The sequence below is a fragment of the Kogia breviceps genome, chromosome 13 (assembly GCF_026419965.1).
Source record: "Kogia breviceps isolate mKogBre1 chromosome 13, mKogBre1 haplotype 1, whole genome shotgun sequence".
Lineage (NCBI taxonomy): Eukaryota > Metazoa > Chordata > Mammalia > Artiodactyla > Physeteridae > Kogia > Kogia breviceps.
Genome location: NC_081322.1, coordinates 43,025,344 through 43,040,017, shown reverse-complemented (window position 1 = coordinate 43,040,017; position 14,674 = coordinate 43,025,344). Strand labels below are relative to the sequence as shown.

General features: G+C 47.8%; 1 protein-coding gene and 1 pseudogene across 14 annotated transcripts in view; one reads left to right on the top strand and one right to left on the bottom strand.

Moving 5' to 3' along the window:
• TRAF3IP2 (TRAF3 interacting protein 2) overlaps positions 1–14,164 on the top strand; it is a 43,313-nt gene extending 29,149 nt beyond the window's left edge. For 4 of the 14 annotated variants that reach the window (XM_067011667.1, XM_067011666.1, XM_067011668.1 and 1 more), the window contains 7 exons: positions 1,219–1,307; positions 4,964–5,032; positions 6,127–6,243; positions 11,071–11,145; positions 11,833–12,019; positions 13,080–13,137; positions 13,590–13,936. In XM_067011667.1, the coding sequence (XP_066867768.1) occupies positions 1,219–1,307; positions 4,964–5,032; positions 6,127–6,243; positions 11,071–11,145; positions 11,833–12,019; positions 13,080–13,137; positions 13,590–13,854 (860 nt within the window). In that variant the 3' untranslated portion in view covers positions 13,855–13,936. Of the gene's footprint in view, positions 1–1,218; positions 1,346–4,963; positions 5,033–6,126; positions 6,447–11,070; positions 11,146–11,832; positions 12,020–13,079; positions 13,138–13,589 lie in introns of all 14 variants that reach the window. The other 10 variants (XM_067011669.1, XM_067011670.1, XM_067011671.1 and 7 more) reach the window with 6 other exon arrangements.
• On the bottom strand, positions 9,116–9,525 carry LOC136792452 (NADH dehydrogenase [ubiquinone] 1 beta subcomplex subunit 3 pseudogene; annotated as a pseudogene).
• Positions 14,165–14,674: the final 510 nt, after the last annotated feature.

Here is a 14,674-nt window from a genome sequence, read left to right as displayed (position 1 = left end):
TCTGGAGAATGGAAGATGTTAGGATATAGTCTGGGTGTCCGTTTTTAGACCATATTTACCTTACCATAACCTATAAAGGGAGTCCTAAAATTCTTACAGAGGAGTTGGTTGAATATTAGGTGTCGAGAAGAAAATAGAGTGCCATCGATATGCCTGGCTGCTTAAATGAGTCAATATGACCATTGAACATACTTCCATTTGAGAGGTGTGCTTCAGAAAACAAGAGCCTAAGCATAGATAAGTAGGTTCTCTCCAACCCCCGCTTTCTTCTCCACCCTCTGCCCCAGGGCTTCCTGAGATGTAGCCAGTTGATTCCAGACTAAATGCCAGCACAGAGAGATTATTCATCTACCACATTAACACACTAGCCATATAATTTACCCAAGACTTTAGCCTGGGAAAACCCTGTTTCTCACCCTGACTGGGTTAGGCTTATGGGCACAATCCCATCTGCGGCTCTGGGCTGACTCAGGGAGAAGCAAGGCAGTCGATGATGCTGGACCTGCCAGAGGCGGGCTCTCTCCTTCAAGCTGCTGAAGTTCTTAGTAACTTTTCTGAGCTGCGCTTTAGTCTACTCCAACTTCCTGGCCTTTCCCCCACCAGTGAGGGGAGGAAAGGAAGGAGGGGGAGGAGGGGGAGAAGGGGGGAGGAGGGGGAGGAGGGAGAACCACTTTCTCCCTCTCCTCTCTTGCTCCTGTCAAGTTCAGGGCCGCGGGAGAGCATCATGAGATCAAAAGAGGGCCCTCTGGGTGGCCCCTTAGCAGGGCTCAACTTCCTGGCCTGCTGTCAGAGTATTTGGTGGGCACAGAGCCAAGTGTCTCTAATATACCAGGGGTGGCCTGATCTTAAGGCCCCGCAGGTTCTGGGTGATGGATTTTTTTGTTAACGCATCATGTGGTTTTTCAGAAGACCTCCTCTGCTTGTGGTTTTTCAGAAGACCTCCTCTGCTTGTCTCAGCCTGCCAGAACTCTCTCTCTTTTCCATGCACTCTGAGCAGTCTGCATTCCCTTGGACAGAAACCCCTGCCCCTTTGGGCCAGCAGATCTATGTCCTGAGGACAGCAATTCACCCTGCTGTAGCCATAAGCCCTTAGACCACTGCCATCCTGAGGCTTCCCTTCATTATTCTAGAAGGACAAAAGACATTGCATACACTTTTAAGTGTGGTTTAGAATAGAATAATTTGACTATTTTCTAATATATGAAAAATCTCTCTTAGGGAAAGTCTTTATCACTTATTCTATGGACACGGCCATGGAGGTGGTGAAATTTGTGAATTTTTTGTTGGTAAATGGCTTCCAAACTGCAGTAAGTATTTTATCCAAAGAGAAGACTGAACTGTTAAAGTGAGTATAATGGAAAGAAAAACGAGAAAAATTATGAAGAGCTGTTGATGTTTTAAGCTATGTTAATTGATTTACGTGATTATGAACTAAATGCTTATGGATTTAGGTAATTATTTTCTAGAGCTTAAACTATCCAAAGTCTCCAGCATGTTTTTCCTGCATGCCTTTTGAGCGACCCTGAGTGCCTCCGAACGGCCAGAGCGGCGTAAACGCTGAGCATGTATGCAGCTGGCGCCCGGCCTGAAGAAAACGCCAGGCTCTCGCTGCACTTGGCATCTTTGCCCATCCTCACCAATCATGCCCGCTTTGGTTATGCTTCCTGTGGTACAGGAGGCTGCAGGCTTCACCAGGTCACCTACTCATCTTACAAGGTCCTTTTGTTCTGCACTGGGTTGTGAGGTTTGCAGTGGAGGCCCCTGAAGCCTGGGGGACCCGCTGTGCGAAGCTGCTGGTCCACACTTTGCTGCAGCAGCAATGCTTCTGGGCAGGGAGGTACCTGGCCAGGTTCTCGGCTGGTCCAGGCTAGTTCAGGAAGGTAGACGCCCCAGCCCTGCAGTTCACTGTGATCTTAGCCTCAGAAATCTCAGGAAGCACATGTTCTTCAAGTCCCCTGCTGTGCTTTGAAAAAGCTCAGCTTAAACCCGTGTAAGTTTTCCTTAGGATAAATAGAGAACCACAGGAGGCTACTTGGAGGACTGGCTTTCCTCAAACGCTGAGATCGCTTCTCTTCCTTCCCAGAGACCTCCTCTGGGTATTTAGGGACAGTCAATTCTCAAGAGTGGTGAAACATTAAGGGAAATATCTACAAATAGGAATGTTGAAGGATAAAGGATAAATGTTGACATTTAGTAGCTAAATGTCCATTGTAAAGATTATTTAGCATTTCTGACACAAGTTTTATTCACATTTTTTCTTCAGTCTATAATTATTTTTAAATGGAAGTACGTGAAAGTTGTTAAAAGTATACACTCCAACTTCATGACTATATACATATACGACTATATAGAGACCAACATTTAGGTTTCTCATTTCTGGGGTAAGAAACACTGTGGCAGCCATGATATAAAATCAAATGACAAGACATAAGGTCAACATTTCAGAAAAGATCTTGCTTTTGGTCCTTGCCAAATAAGCATACTGATTGTCTCTGGAGAAGAGGACAGGTTTTTGTTAGCCTTAACAATCAGGGGCTGCTTAGGCCGAGCTTAAATTTGTCCTTGATCCTCATCACTATGAAGCTTGTGGTAGAATCCCATAGCCCCATCCTGGACGGCTAAGTTACTATATTGATACATCAAGATTCCCTTAGTGGAGAAAAATAAATTTAATAAAGGGACAATTTTCAAAGTTCTAGGTGAGTTTTAGGGAATCCACAGGGAATAAATAGTTCAATATCCCAGGAATAGCAAAAGGAGGAGTGCCTACCACCCTGAGGTCTAAAGAGGCAAAGGAACAGTGACGCCTGCCACCTGAAGGGGGTGCTGTATTGGCCTGCCAGGGCTGCCACAGAGTACCACAGGTGGGGGAGCTTAAACAACAGTCGTTTATTTCCTCACAGTTGTGGAGGCTAGTAGTGTAAGATCAAGGTGTCAGCAGGGTTGCTTTCATTCTGAGGTGTTTTCCTTGGCTTGTAGATGGCCATCTTCTCCCTGTGTCTTCACCTGGTCTTTCTCTGGTCTTTCTTTATAATCTCCTCTTATAAGGGCACCAGTCATATTGGATCAGGGCCCAGCCATAAGACCCCATTTTACCTTAATCACCTTTTAAAAGGCCCTATCTCCAAATACAGTCACAGTCTGAGGCACTGGGGGTTAAGACATATGTTGAGATACACGAATTTGGAGGGACACGATTCAGCTCATAATAGTGGCTGGGTGGAAAAGTTGGCTTGACAGGAGCTGTGGATTTTAGTAGAGATCTGGAGAGACTAATGGAAGATCTCCAGCACCTCGTGAATGTCCACCTCCATAGCAAGGAAGGATTTAGGTGCTGGGGTAATAATAAGAATGACCATTTATTGAGTACCTACTTCACGTCTGGCATTTTGATATGCCCTTTCCACACTAACTCATTTTAATCCTCACAACCACCCTAGGGAGTAGGTTTATTAACCACATATTACAAATGAAAATATTAAGACTTAGAGAGTTTCGGGAATGTTTCCAAAGTCATGCGAGTGGGAAGGGCAGGAGCCAAGAGGAAAGCCAAGCTGCCCGTGTCTTCTCAGCCCTGACATCACATTGCTTCTCTCTCGTAGAACAGAAATGGATAATTGGTACAACCTGGGAGAGCTGCAGAAGCTCTCTCAAGATTGCCTGATGTAGTCACTGGCCATCGGACATTTTAAAGCAGGAATCGTCCAGACCAAAAGGAAAGCCATTCCATTTTTGATGTTCCATCAGTTAAAAAGAAAAACATTCTGAACTCATATTTGTACTATATGTATCTGAGTTTGGTGTACACAAGGCAGGATCTTGTTCCATAGGAAGCTTAGAACCAGGTTGAAGAGATAAGACAGACATCAGTAAGACATTCAGTAAATGAAAGAATGCTATAATAATGTGTTCATTGTCCAGTACCACCAGTGGTCACAAAGGGGTAGAGTTCATAAAGGTGTGGAGAAGGAAGTCAGTGTGTGAGGCGGATTCACAGAGCAGGGGGGCTTGCACTGTGCTTTTAGGGTGCAGGGGACACCAATGTGGGGGGTAAAGTAGACAGGACACGTGTGGAAAAGAGAGGAAAGCCTGGATCATGGGTGGCACAGAAGCTGGCTGCATGGCTGGGACTTGACTTGACTGGCCCTAAATGGCGGCATAACGTTTAGGACCATTGATCTGGGGGCAGTGTGACTGAATCAAATAACCCCTCTTCAAGGACACTCTCCTTGTATTACCCATTTCCGTATAGAATCCCTCTTTCCAACCGAGAGTACCTTGTGCACAGACACACCACCCTCTGGCTGCAGAACAAGGCTGAGCCCAAGAAAGGCCTTCTTATTTAGTCTTCTGTAAAACAGAAAATAACTGGTTTTTCTCCCCTCCGAAGGCTTGATATTTAATACCAGTCCTTTCAAGGCCCAGGCGTTCTACTTCTTGACTTTCATCATAAACCTTTTCCCCACCATCTCAGTAATTGTTTTCGTGACTGTTTCTTGGACTTGTTTCAAGTTTCATGCAATCCTTTCTAAATATATAGATCGAAACTGGACATAATACCATAATAATGACCTGGTTAATGCAAGCAAAGTACCGTATCCTATCTCAGTACGCGCATACTACGCATCCATTAAAATGCTCCAGAATCATGTTTGCCTTCCAAACGACAGACAGACATATATATATGCGTATGTTGCTGACTTACATGCACCTGGTGGTCTACTATGTCTCTCAGATTTTTAAAACAATTACAAATACTAAATACTCAAATGCCCACTAATCTTGAAATAGGAAACATTTTAAGAAAATTGTATCTTGATTTTTACATTTACAGGCTCCTCCTTGCAAAAAGCATTAGTGACTTTTTCAGTCTTAAATATATAGAGCCTCTTGTGCTTTCCCTTGCTTTGCATCTAGACAGAGCTTCTCATTAAGAGTCACTTTCCACATCTTTTCCTTGTAGATTGACATATTTGAGGATAGAATCCGAGGCATTGATATCATTAAGTGGATGGAACGCTACCTCAGGGATGTAAGTACATTCCAAAATTCTGAACTTGTTTTCCGGTGAGAAACACAATTAGCTTGTGGAGTTATTTTATCGAAGAAGCACTGGCATACCCACCAAGGGCAAAGCTGACAAAGTCCCAACAAAGCTTCCCTTGTTGACAGCTGTGCAAAGACTTGGAAAGGAAGGATGGGGTCACCCTCCTGGACATGCACAGGCAGGAAATAACTGTCGAACCAGACACAGGTGGTTGATAACAATCAGAGCAAACAATTTTTTGACCAGAATAGGAAAGGAGGAAATGAAGGCAGGGAGCGGGGAGGGAGCGTCAGAATTCAATTGAATCTGAGGCCACCCCAAATGTTTTGTGGGATCAGGCTGAAGAGGTTTCCAGGGCAGCCTCACAGGCCGTGCAGCACACTGCCCACACCCCCCCAGCCCCCGACGCCCCCTCACAGCCTTGTGATTTGTTTTCCACTGACAGAATCTATACCGACCACTGGGACACTTTGTGCTTTAACAAGATAGAAATTGATTGCTGCCAGCCTGTCCGTGTCGGGCCGCCTCTTTCCGAGGGAGCGAGGGAGCGGTGGGGGACAGAGTCTCAGCAGGCTGGGGTTCTGAGGCTTTTCCTTTTGTCTGCAGCCTGATGTTTGCTTTGTGCTGAAGGGCCTGCTTCTCGGCAAGCAGGGCAGTCAAGGGTGCAGTAACTGACAGCTTAGATCCTGCCGCCTGAGGGAGGGGGTTTTCATCGTTGCCGTTGCAGAGCCATTTTGCCACAATGCCGAGTCACTTAGTGATTCCGGTTTTCATTAGACATTTATCAGCGACGGTTGTAGAAATCGGTGGGCAGAACCGCATCCATTTAGGAGAGCCGGAGCCATTCGCTCTTGGTGTTTGAAGGGAGCTGGGGAGGGAGACGGAGGGGAGGAGGGGAGGCGGAAGTCCGCCTGGGCTGGGGCCGTGTGCCTTTCACTTTCTGCGGACGGAGGCCGGCCCTCCATCCTGCAGCGTATCCGAGAAGGCTCACGGTCGCGCTGGCCGTTTTGCATCCCGCCTTCACCAAAGGGACCACACTCCGCACTTCCATAAACACGCTTTCTCCCTCTCCTTAACAGAAGACAGTGATGATAATTGTAGCAATCAGCCCCAAATACAAACAGGATGTGGAAGGTGCTGAGTCACAGCTGGACGAGGATGAGCATGGCTTACATACTAAGTACATTCATCGAATGGTGAGTGAGGAAACCACAGCACCTCGCCGGCCCTGGGCCCTCGGAGTCAGGCTCTTTCTTCGGTGAAGGCCTGTCCTTCACCAGAGACCAACTGAGGAAGGCCGGCTGATGGGTGAAGAACCCCCGCAGGAGAGGCGGGTGTCGGTTCCCGCTCCGCATACCTTCGGGACCTGGGGCAAGACCCCACATCTCTGGGACTCAGTGTACGTCTCAGTAACAGGGAGATTAATCTGTGATCTCTAAGTTCCAAGATTCTGGAAAGCAATGCTTCGCTGGCTTGGTTGTTTTATCAACAAATGTGAAGCCTGGGGAGGGGGGGGCGGTGAGGTGGCGGGAGACAGGGCCGTGAGGGGAGAGGGCTCCTGCATCTGTGTCCTGTTCTGTCCCCTGCCTTTTCAGAGAGCCAGTGTCGCGCAGCCGAAAGGACACGGCCTGTTGTGTCAGAGAGACGGTTCAAATCTAGCTTCCTCCTGCACAGGCTGTGTGACCGCCGGCCAAAGGCTAACACCTCTTTGTGCCTCCATGTCCCTATTCAGAAAATGGGTCACTAACACCGTGTTGTTTGTTATGAAGATGGATGAAATAATGCCTGTGGAGCATATGGCACAGATCAGATGCTCGGGCAAGGGAAGGGATGGTGCTAGCTCATGATATATGAACTACACCTGAACTCTGGGGGCCTGGTCAAACTAAAACCAGGGGGAGACATTTATAGGGAGTTCAGCTTACTCAGCATCTGACAGAACATTCTGGCTGAAAGTGTCACCGGCTTTGGAGCTGGCTGTGTTATGGGCAAGCAGCCTCCCTGCGTTCCATGACCGTATAGACCCTGTGGAGACGGTGCCTGCTTGACTAGGATGCCGGGCTAGACTTGTGACTTGTCACACTCTCCTGTAGAGTCCCTCCAGGTGCCCATATGTGCTGGGGGCTCTGAGCCTCCCACCCCACCCAGAGCTGTCTGCCTTTCTCAGGCTGGTTTACCAAGGATTCTGAGACTTCAAAAGGCTTGAAACTCACTGGTCTAGAACTCGTAAGCTCCATTTCAGCTTGAACATTCCACAAGGGGGGAAGGCACCTGGAATGGGCAGAAAAGGTCACTGATTAAGACAGGGAGATGGGGCAGGAAGCAGACATGACCCAGATGGAATAAGTAAGCCGCACCAGGCAGGAGGCAGTCAGGCGGTCAAGGACATGCAGCTTCACCTCAGGGGAGGTGGACTGAAATCCAGGTCTGTTCTGTGGGTCGGGGGCACCGGAAAAAGGCAGGCTGGCTGGGTGGGCGTTCCCCATCTCAGTCTTCAGGGTCTCTGGCTCCTCTTCTACCAAGTGCCGACCACTTGCTTGAGCTCAGAACCAACCCAAAGCAAAAGCCGAGGCAAGGTAGGGAGGTCAGAGAGCGAGGCCAAGGAGTCAGGAGATAAGTATCCCTCCTATTCCATTCTTACCCAGCCTGACAGACCCTGGTGGGGCCCAGGAAAGCCACCCTTTCTGCCCTAAAGGGTCATGGCTGGGTCTGGGTGCTGCTACCCCTTGGCCGTCTGCATGGCCCCGAAGCACTTATCTCTAGGAACTGCCAGTCCTGGAGCCGACAGCTCTTGTGTGTGAAGGGCCCCAGGTCCTGTCAAGCTCTGCTGGTGTGTGGTGATGCCAGGCAGTAATGGGCAGCTAAGCCTCAGGGCTTTTCTGACGGTGCCCAGCCATGAACCAGATTGTCCCCAGACTTGGTTTCTTGGGGCAACGATGTCTCGGGCCCGTCCTCATCCCTGGAGGGGTCGAAGAGGCCAGCTACAGAAGTGCCTTGCTGCCCACCTGGCTGAGTTCCTGGTCCCCTCCAGGCAGCAGGAAACTCCAGGACGGAGGGAGTGAAGAGGTACCCATGACTAACCGCATCATAGAGCCAACGGCTCCCAGAAGGCCCATCTCTGGAAATATAAGAGATAATAAAAACGCACCACCGCCGGGGTAGCCTAGTGGACAAGCAAAATTGTACAGTATGCAGTGTCCTGGAAGTCAGGGACTAAATCCAGTTCTTCACTTTTAACTGACAAGCCCTACACCCTTCCTCTCACTTGTTTGTACTCGTGTGGTCAGTGCTTTTAGATGCACCTCACTCGGGCCATTTTAAAATATGCCTTTGGTGTCGTCTTCTGATTTTTAATGTGAGATGGCTCTGAGAAAACACCTCATGGAAGATTTGTGTGTGTTGTGACTGTGTGTGTGTGTGTGTGTGTGTGTGTGTGTGTGTGTATGAGTGTAAGAGTGAGTGTTTATGAGGCTGTTTCTATGGTGATTTCAGTCATCACCACTGTCACTTTCTTCTCTGTTCTGTTTTTATTCCCATGCATGGTGAAGACTTCTCAGTTATAAAAATGAGTTGGAAGATGAGATAGTTGGGAACACATAATTCCTCATCTCCTTTGTCATCAGATGACTGAAAACTTGGTGCTGGTTACAGGATTTGGAAGGCTCTAACTCCTCTCACATTGAAAATTCTGGTTTTGATAGAGTTCTTGGCAGCTAAATCTTGCAGGGCCACCACAGTGTCGGAGCAAATTGGAAGTGGTGTGGGAAACCCAAAGCTTGGCAGACAGAGCTTTCCTCATTGACCTCCTAGCCTCGCCTCCCTTGCCCTCCCTTGCCCTCCTGTGCTCTGGCCTCAACGCATTACTAGCTGGTCCCAGCCCCACAAACATTCCTTCACACCTCCAGACATTTGCTCATGCTGTTTCCTCTGCTGAGAATGTTCTTCCCCTCCCCCCATTTTCCCTGCCTGACCAATTTTTTTTTTTTTTCATGTTCTCTTACTTTATTAAATCTTACTAGTATTCTTTAAGGAACAAACACACAGATGAGTAGGCTACAGTGAAAAAAATCTTCTTTTTATAAGAGAGTTAAGAAGACATTAAAAGATAATTCCAGGTATTATCTTCAGTGATGCTTCTTATCTTTTTTCTGGGACTCCAGGTAATATTCAGCCCCTACAGCTACCACAAATGCTGCAAATCCCCATCTGAATCCTTTTAATAATGCACCAACAAAGGAAACATTATTTGCAAAGCCACCCGTGTATCTCCAAGCTTCACTGCGGCCCCATGGATCCCTTAGCCCTCATGCAGCCAGCTTCTCCTGGACAGTTTCTAATGGTGTCCCGTCTATATTCCATTGTTTATAATCTGGAAGTTCCATTGTACTATGACCATGTCCATGTCCATGTCCATGGGCCATGCTGTTTTGTTACGTGCTTTCTTCAGATGATTCTTTAAAAATGCGGTATTACTGTGGTTAATACATATGGATCACAGGAACTTTTTCTGACAGCAATCTGACCTGTCAGGACACTCAAGATTCAACCTACCAGCCCTGACCAAATTCTTATTTTCTCTGAGTATCCAAATGACAATTCCCTTGTAACTCCTTCCAACCACTGGTGTAGAAAAGGATGGTCCCCACTGGGCTTCCACAGCAATTTGTTCATACCTTTCACACTGCACTGTGGTCGGTAGTTTTCCTTTCTGCCTGCTCATTAAACTGCTGGCTTTGTGAGGATAGGAATTATATCCATGGTGTCTGGTAAACTGGTTCTCAAAAAAAAGGATCCTGGGGCTTCCCTGGTGGCGCAGTGGTTGAGAATCCTCCTGCCGATGCAGGGGACACGGGTTCATGCCCCGATCCGGGAAGATCCCACATGTAGCGGAGCAGCTGGGCCCGTGAGCCATGGCCACTGAGCCTGCGCGTCCGGAGTCTGTGCTCCGCAATGGGAGAGGCCACAACAGTGAGAGGCCCGCGTACCACAAAAAAAAAAAAAAAAAAAAAAAAAGGATCCTGATTTGTAGCATTTGTCCATTTCCATGGTACAAATACTCTCACATGGCCGATTTCAAGCTACAAATGTGAAGTCACTGAACACAGAATTGGGAAGAGATGCACATGAGTGGCTTCTGTGAACTGCTACGAGGCAGCTCAGCACACCCTGTAAAGTATCCTAGTCCTTGAAACCCCAAGTACAGCACAGAGCATGACTTTTTTTTTTTAATCTCAAATAGGTCTTTTATTTTTTTACATATTTAAAAAATATTTGACGAGTGGTTTTCAATAACAGGAACAATAGTTCCTTTATTTTCCTAGATATTCTATTCTTTCTCGTTCTCTTAGGTGTTTTATTTTCTTATGTATTTTATTTGGAGAAGGGGTCCTTACCAGACTGTCAGAGGGACCCGTGGCATGAGAAGATAAAGAGAGTGTCTTTAGAAGACTGGGGAGAGACAGAAGCTGTTGTTAAAGATATGCACAAGATGGAGAGTCCAGTGCGAGCATGGGGCACTGGGGTGCGGGGCCTGCCTTCACAGCATGGCGGGGAAGGTGGTGGTGCCGGCCAGGCCCCCTGACCGCAGAGCATGACTTTCAATAGGCCTTGGATACATGACCGATGAATGAACAAATGGCATACATATGTGATGGAGAGTTTAAAATTATGAGTGTGTTGGGCTTCCCTGGTGGCGCAGTGGTCGAGAGTCCACCTGCTTATGCAGGGGACAGGGGTTCGGGACACGGGTTCGTGCCCCGGTCCGGGAATAACCCACACGCCACGGAGCGGCTGGGCCCATGAGCCATGGCCGCTGGGCCTGCGCGTCCGGAGCCTGTGCTCCGCAACGGGAGAGGCCACGACAGTGAGAGGCCCGCATACCGAAAAAAAAAAAAAAAAAAAAATTATGAGTGTGGGGCACTGAAGGAAATCAGAATAAAACTCCTGTGCGGGCTTGCATGATGCGAGTACCATTGACTCATCCTCATTCCTGAAATTAATCCTTCAAGTGTGTTCTCTTCCAGATGCAGATTGAGTTCATAAAACAAGGAAGTATGAACTTCAGATTCATTCCTGTGCTCTTCCCAAATGCTAAGAAGGTAAACAAACAAACGGTTTGTTTGTTATCTGGGATTTTAAGTGGAAAAGCTTGTCAGCCCTCTGTCCATCCTTTGAGATAGCAGTGTTGCCAGAAAGATCAACAGGTTGTAGCACTCAGTCGAGCAGCATGAGTCAGGAAGGTTTCAGAGCTTTACCTCATCCTAATTGTTCCAGCAGCCATCACACACAAAGAAGTGGCTTGTGTTTTAACTCATGAGACGAAAAGAGACTGTTCATCTGATTCTTATCTCTTGCACATAAAAGTCCAGATGTGTGCATTTTTTGCAGGCTGTTCCACGGAAATATTTCGTTGCACATAGTTCAGCTCTCAGAGCTGTAGAATATGGGAATTAAACATACATAGTTACCAAAGGGAACTTTGCTGTGGGTCATATGAGGGTTTTTTCACTGGAAGAGGCAGGCCAGATTTGGAGCACGGGGGCAAAAACTTCTGAGGTCCCACGCCAGGCATGGAGAAGCGAAGGCAACAGTGTAGTAAACATCTTGGGAGCCACACCACAGCACCCTGAGCTCAGGCCCGGCCCCACCCTGGAGGATCCCTAGATGTCAGGACTTCACTGAGACTTCTGCCCTGGGTGAGGGAAGGTTCCATTTACGGGAACGGGACCCCTGGGGTTGCGCAGTTCACAGGACGCCAAACAGTGTGCTTTCCATCCCTCGCCCAGGCTCTGACTGTTCTCGCTGCAACACGTCCTTCCTGGTCTCCCTGTGTCCGCTTTGACCCTGTACAAGCCATCCTCTGTCCTGCCATCAAAGAAGAACATCCGAAATGTAGATCTGATCTGTCTCTGTCCAGCTTAGAAATCTTGTGCTGGTTTCCTAGCGGCTACAAGATCACATCGGTCTTCCTCAGTATGGTGCGCTTGGCCCTTCAGAAGAGGGCTGCGCCGCTTGCCTGGCCTTCCCTCTTGCCGCCGTGCGCACAGATGACACTACGCTCTGGGCACAGTGGCCTGTTTCAGCTTGCCCTCACGCATGCCCCACTCTTTCATGTCTCTGTGCCTTTGTACTTGTGCTCTGACTGCTCTGCAGTGCCCTTCCTTGGTTGTGTGTCCCGCGAACTCTTATCCCCATGGCACCCAATCCCTCTAGCCTCTCCTGATGGCTCCTCCCCTCCCCCGTGCCAATGTACTGAATAGTCCCCCTCTTGAGAGCTCTTAATTATATATAGTACCTTGAGTCAGTGGTGCGTGGCTGGGGCTGGGGCTGTTGGGAGTAATTCTTTAGAATTACTGGAGCATTATGGTGATAGAGAAAAGCAGACCAGCTTTTAGTTGGTTTTGTTAATGTTTTTTAAACTTCTTCAAACAGTCCCCTTGTTTACCCGCTCTCAGGGCAGACTGCTCCCCACCCCCTGCCCCGGCCCCTTGGCATGTTATGGCCTAGAAAATAGTTACATTTTGACTCCATCATAAGACTCTGAACTCCTCAAGGCAGTAATTGTGTCTTTTTCATTTGGGCATCATCAATAGCCAGCATGGTGCCTGACCTACAGCAGGTGCTCCGTCTAAGCTCATCCTGTAATCCCCAAAGGAGTCCTGTCTAGTCAGTGAAAAATCTCTGAGGCCTTATCTGATACAGTCCCCTCTACTTCCAAAACCCCTCCCTGACCCTCTTTCGTTCATTCTTCTCTGGCCGCACTGGCAAGCATGCTTCCACCACAGGGCCTTTGCACTGGCTCTCCTAGCTGCCCGGACCCAGACATCCACAAAGCTTGCTCACTCTACTCTGTCACATCTTTGCTTGTTTTCTCAGTGAGACCTCTCCCTCACACCCTATTTAAAACTGCAAATCTTTCACCCCTGCCCAGCACTCCCTACCCCTTTTCTCTGTTTTATTTTTCTCCACAGCCTGCATTACCATTGAACCCACTATATATTTTACTTATTCATTGTCTTTCTTTCCCCAACAGAATGTCCACCCCCCCGAGGGCACTCTGAAACTGCACCCTCACGATCCCTGGCTTACAGGTTCTGTTTTTGCCTGATAACTGGGATCTGGTGGGCTTCCTCTTCTGTGAGCCAGCGCTGTCACTGGCGTGATAGGATAATGAATTAGATTAAGCCCAAAGCCCTGGCACCCTTCTGCAGAAGCCACAGGGGAATTCACATCACTCTGCATGACTTCTGTCCTATCCCTTTTATGGGAGGGTGGTGAAAAGCACACTGAGATGCAAAGGGCAGGTAGCCTGGGAGACTGAAGGAAGATGCTGGACACATGCGCTTTCCATAACAAGCTACACAGCTGGCACCCAGAGCCAAGAGCATTTCCCACTCGAACCCCTTCCGAAAGCAAAACAGTACAACCCCCAGAAGAATTTAGTAGGAGACGCCCATGAAGGAAACATTGGGAACTGAATCTGGGATCTAGCGTCCAGGTTTTTCTCTAATGACTTTTGCTTCCGTCACTCTCTCTCCCCTAGGAGCATGTGCCCACCTGGCTTCAGAACACTCACATCTACAGCTGGCCGAAGAATAAAAAAAATATCCTGCTGCGGCTGCTCAGAGAGGAAGAGTATGTGGCTCCCCCCCGAGGGCCTCTGCCCACACTTCAGGTGGTGCCCTTGTGACTCCCTCCATCCCCAGATCTGGGGGCCATGCCACGTTTGGGCCCCTGTTCTGACGAGCACTCTTCTGGCTGAGGCTGTGGGGCAGCGTTCAGGGCTGTCGTTTTCAGTCCCTCCCTGAGGGGCCCTCCCACCCCAGAAAACCTGTTCTGCGGGGCCCTCTCCCTCCTGGCCACCCCAGACCTCAAAGGACCTTGTCTTTGAAACAGAGGCCATGGATGCTCTGCATTCCCTGCTTCTTAAGCCCACTGCAGGTTCCTCCTAAGAGTGTGACGTGTCCAGAAGGGGCTCTCAGCACTTAGCAAGTAGACAATACAAGTGACATTGCAATAAATGTCAATGACCACACTCTCTCATCACTTTGGGCTACTTTTCTGAGTTAGCCAGATGCTGATTCATGTACAAATAATAAAATATTTACTCTTTTGTAACATTGTGTTTCACTTATCTCAAAGGACATAGATGTATATTAATTTATCTGGGCAGGTGCTTCCAGGGACATCAATAAAGCTGCTTAAATAGAATATTAGACAAATGTAACAGACTACTTTGTATTAAAGGATTAAGGCCAGAGAGTTAAACAATCCCTTTTAACTTAATCTTGAAAGCTTTATTCCTGCAGTAGGATTTTTTGAACAAAACAACTTTGTACCACACACAACCATGATTCTAAATAAAAATCATAGTTCTTAGGAAGATGAGTACTTATCAACTATAAATAAGAAAGCTTGCTGATGAATTGCAAAGAACACTAGTTTTCTTTACATTATAACCTAGATGTCTACTGGGTACAGTGAATGTTTTTAAAACTAGGAAAAGAAAAGAAAAGCTAGTATACCTGAAGTCCTCACTTGTAAGACTTTATGACAAGTACCTTTAGTGTCATAGCATTTGGGACCTGGTAAAACTGACGTGCTTGTTTTTGGTTTTTTTTGTGTTTG